This window comes from Oratosquilla oratoria, chromosome 13 (assembly GCF_046742065.1).
Source record: "Oratosquilla oratoria isolate Oo_2021 chromosome 13, ASM4674206v1, whole genome shotgun sequence".
Lineage (NCBI taxonomy): Eukaryota > Metazoa > Arthropoda > Malacostraca > Stomatopoda > Squillidae > Oratosquilla > Oratosquilla oratoria.
Genome location: NC_134789.1, coordinates 63,020,663 through 63,023,935, shown reverse-complemented (window position 1 = coordinate 63,023,935; position 3,273 = coordinate 63,020,663). Strand labels below are relative to the sequence as shown.

General features: G+C 49.3%; 1 protein-coding gene across 1 annotated transcript in view; it reads right to left on the bottom strand.

The window, feature by feature from the left end:
- LOC143032267 (ATP-dependent DNA helicase Pif1-like) overlaps nt 1–1,935 on the bottom strand; it is a 2,136-nt gene extending 201 nt beyond the window's left edge. The window contains exon 1 of the mRNA XM_076196740.1: nt 1–1,935. This exon is cut by the window's left edge and continues 201 nt beyond it. Coding sequence (XP_076052855.1) covers nt 1–1,935 — 1,935 coding nt within the window.
- Nucleotides 1,936–3,273: the final 1,338 nt, after the last annotated feature.

The window sequence follows — 3,273 nt, the reverse complement described above, 5'->3', positions numbered from 1 at the left end:
ATCGTCTTCTGAGATCTTGTGGATATCTTCTGGGATGTTGTTAGTCCTTTCAGACTCGTCGGCCTCCTCAGGAATGAGTGAAGCAGCAACTAAAGCCTCTTCTGTGGGACCTTCCTCATCCTCTTCTCCCACATGGGCTTCAAACAATTCTTTATATACCACATTTACAGCAGGACGGCGTCTAACGTCATTTCCTACCTTGCGCCAGCCCGTATAATACACCAAAGCATCCCAATTTGTTACCCTAGAACAGGCTACATACAACTGTCCGTGTGCGAAGCACTGTACCGAGTCCAGCAACAGTCCACAACGATCAAAAGTTTGTCCCTGACTCTTGTTGATAGTCATGACGTAGCTTAACTTGATAGGAAATTGCTTACGCTTGAATGGGACAGGGGTATCTTGGGCCTCTAACACGACCCGCGGGATCAAGACTTGCTCGCCCCGATATGTTCCTCCTAATATGTTGCCCACAACAACGTGTTTCTTGAGATTAGTAATCATTAAACGGGTTCCGTTGCATATCCTAGGAGGACAAATGTTCCTCATTACCATGACAATACAGCCAATCTTCAACCTCAAGTCGTGCAGCGGCACCGACGGGCTGCACATGGAGTTGAAAACAGAGGCTTGTACGTCGGGTTCTGGATCCGACGGCGTGTCAACGCTGTAATAGACGACCTCCTTCTCCTCGTTGAGATCGTAGATGAGTTGATTGACGCAGCCGACATCGTCGTTAGTGGGCGAGACTATCGATCTCTTCTCGAAGTAGGAGAGGTTCAAGTGGTTTGCCTTCAAATCGTCGTAAACCTTGAAAACCAACTCCTCCCGCGAATTTGCTCGTACCCCGAAACCTTTCTCAAAGAAGAGCTCGCCGGCATCGCGAGTCCCCAGCGACAAAAGTTGCTTCGCAAACTTGTTATTCTTGACATCGTCCTTCTTGAGACGAACGTTTTCTGTTAGTTCTAGCTTGGTGAGCCCGTCCCACATGTAGCTCGACTTGATGCAGTAGGCTAGCTCCTCCGTCTTCCCTCCATATCTTATGACCGGTAAGATCTGGCGAAAGTCTCCTGCGCAGACAAACACTTTTCCTCCCATGAAATCGTCGTTATCCATGATATCTCGGAGAGTGATATCTACGGCAGTCAGCATATTCTTGTTGGCCATCACGACTTCGTCCCAGACGATCAGCTGAGTCTGCTGCAGAAGCCTCGCCAATTCCGTGTTCTTGTTGATGCTACACGCCCTAGTCTCGTCATACTCCATCAAGGGTATTTTGAACATGTTATGGGCCGTGCGGCCCCCAGAGAGGACTGTAGCCGCAATCCCGGATGAGGCTACCGCCAAGGCAACCTTCCCCTGTGAACGGACCGTATCGATCAATAGATTCAAAACGAAAGACTTGCCAGTTCCGCCAGCGGCGTTGACAAACACACCATTGTTCCTGTAACGGTGACTATTCTCGACTCGATACATGACAGTGTCATAGACTTGCCGCTGCTTGTCGTTGAGAAGCTTAACTTTTTCCTCCACAGACTCCTTCAACTTTTGTTTGTTATATGCCTTCTCTCTCCTGATGAGATTGGAGGGGCGTACGCCCCCTCTAGAAGCAGGGAGACCGTATTGGGTGATTGAACCCCCTCCACAATTAAGCACGTGTTGCTGGATGTCATCCAGGGCATCCAGGTAGATTTCGTCGTTGTAATCTGTTAGGTTTGCCATGTTCAAGTAATCGCTGTAAAAATAGTCCTTTATCTCTTCCCATATCTCGGACTGGTCCTCGAGGTCAGAAAAGACCAACATACTGGCATAGGTTTCTCTGAGTTGTCTCCTGTCGTTTGTGTGGTTAATGATCTCCATTATGGTGTCTTTCCAGGTGGCTTCGTCGGTTAACAACCCTAGGGCATTCACAGCTTCGCGATTAGTTTCGTACATGACGCCGTCTACTGTTCTGAGGTCTTCGTACGACTTGGGACCCTTTTTATGGGTTATCAGCAACCTGAGGTAAAAGAGCTCTACGGAAATTGATCATACAGCACGTATGCGTCCGAGACTGTATGTATTTCCGTTACGTTCTTCCCATATAGTCTCCTGAAGATTATATACGTAGTGTAGCGGTAATTGGTGATAGTATAACGTTCTCGCAAACTCGTCCTTCTGGCAAAGCTTGAAAAAAGCAGTTAGCTGGGTATCGGCCTTGGCCTTTCTGGCAATTTGAGCCGCCGTCATACGCTCGTTGTAGAAGATGGCTTTCTCGCCCTCTAGGTGTAGATCCAGCATAAACACCGGAGGGTAGCACTTGTGGATGTCGAACTTGAAGATCTTCCACGCAGCCTCGTTAGAGTTGACATATCTGGCCTCTTGATAATTTTTAACCTCGTTGACGACTCGGTTGTCTTCTCCCGTCGTCTTTGTGAACAACACCTTGTCCGACCCCTTGTTCACGTACTTTGTGACGTAGGCTATAGCCTTTATAGAATTGGAACATTCGACGTTGATGTGTGCATCGTATTTTATACAAAGATAAGGGTTGTAAGGGACAACCCAAGTATTGTCTACGGTAACGGGGCCGTCCTTCAGCTTCAATTTGAAGGAGTTACCTCCTTCTCCTATGGAACGTCTGACGTACTCGGGATAACCGCTGTTTCCAAAGAGCAGCTCATTTCTGCACGTCTTGGGGAATCCTTTGCCACACTGCCCGGGTTTCTTGCTCTTTACTTGGCAACACAGTTGTGACTCGTCATAACCCTTGCAGGGTCCGTGTATCATGCACCGAGTGACGGTGTCGTAGAGCCTCGGCTCCTTTTCCTTGTCGGGTATCTCGGCTCTTATGACTTGCTCTACAGTATCCGCGGTGACGCGAACAGCCATCCACAATAGTATGTGGGCGTGCGGCAAGCCGCGTTTCTGCCATTCTACACTATAGAGATAAGCTTTGACGGCCCCGAAGGCCTTTTTGTGTATCAGGTCGTCCATTAGGCTATCCAGCTTCAGCTTGAAGATCCTGCTCATAAGATCCGGCCTGTCGGCCCCTTGGGTCCCTGGTCCGCCAAATTTCTTCACCACCTCTAACACCTCCGGCCATCTAGGGTTCATAGTGAAGGTTATGAAGTAGTCGGGCGACCCGTAGGCCGTAACGTAGGCCAGGGCATCCTGTTGGCGCTCTTTCATGTATCTGGGCCCTCCAACAAACGACGGTGAGAGCACTATGCGTTGCCCTACACCACTTTTGTCGGCAGAGCTCAGCACGTCGGCCCTCTCCTTGCGCATGCC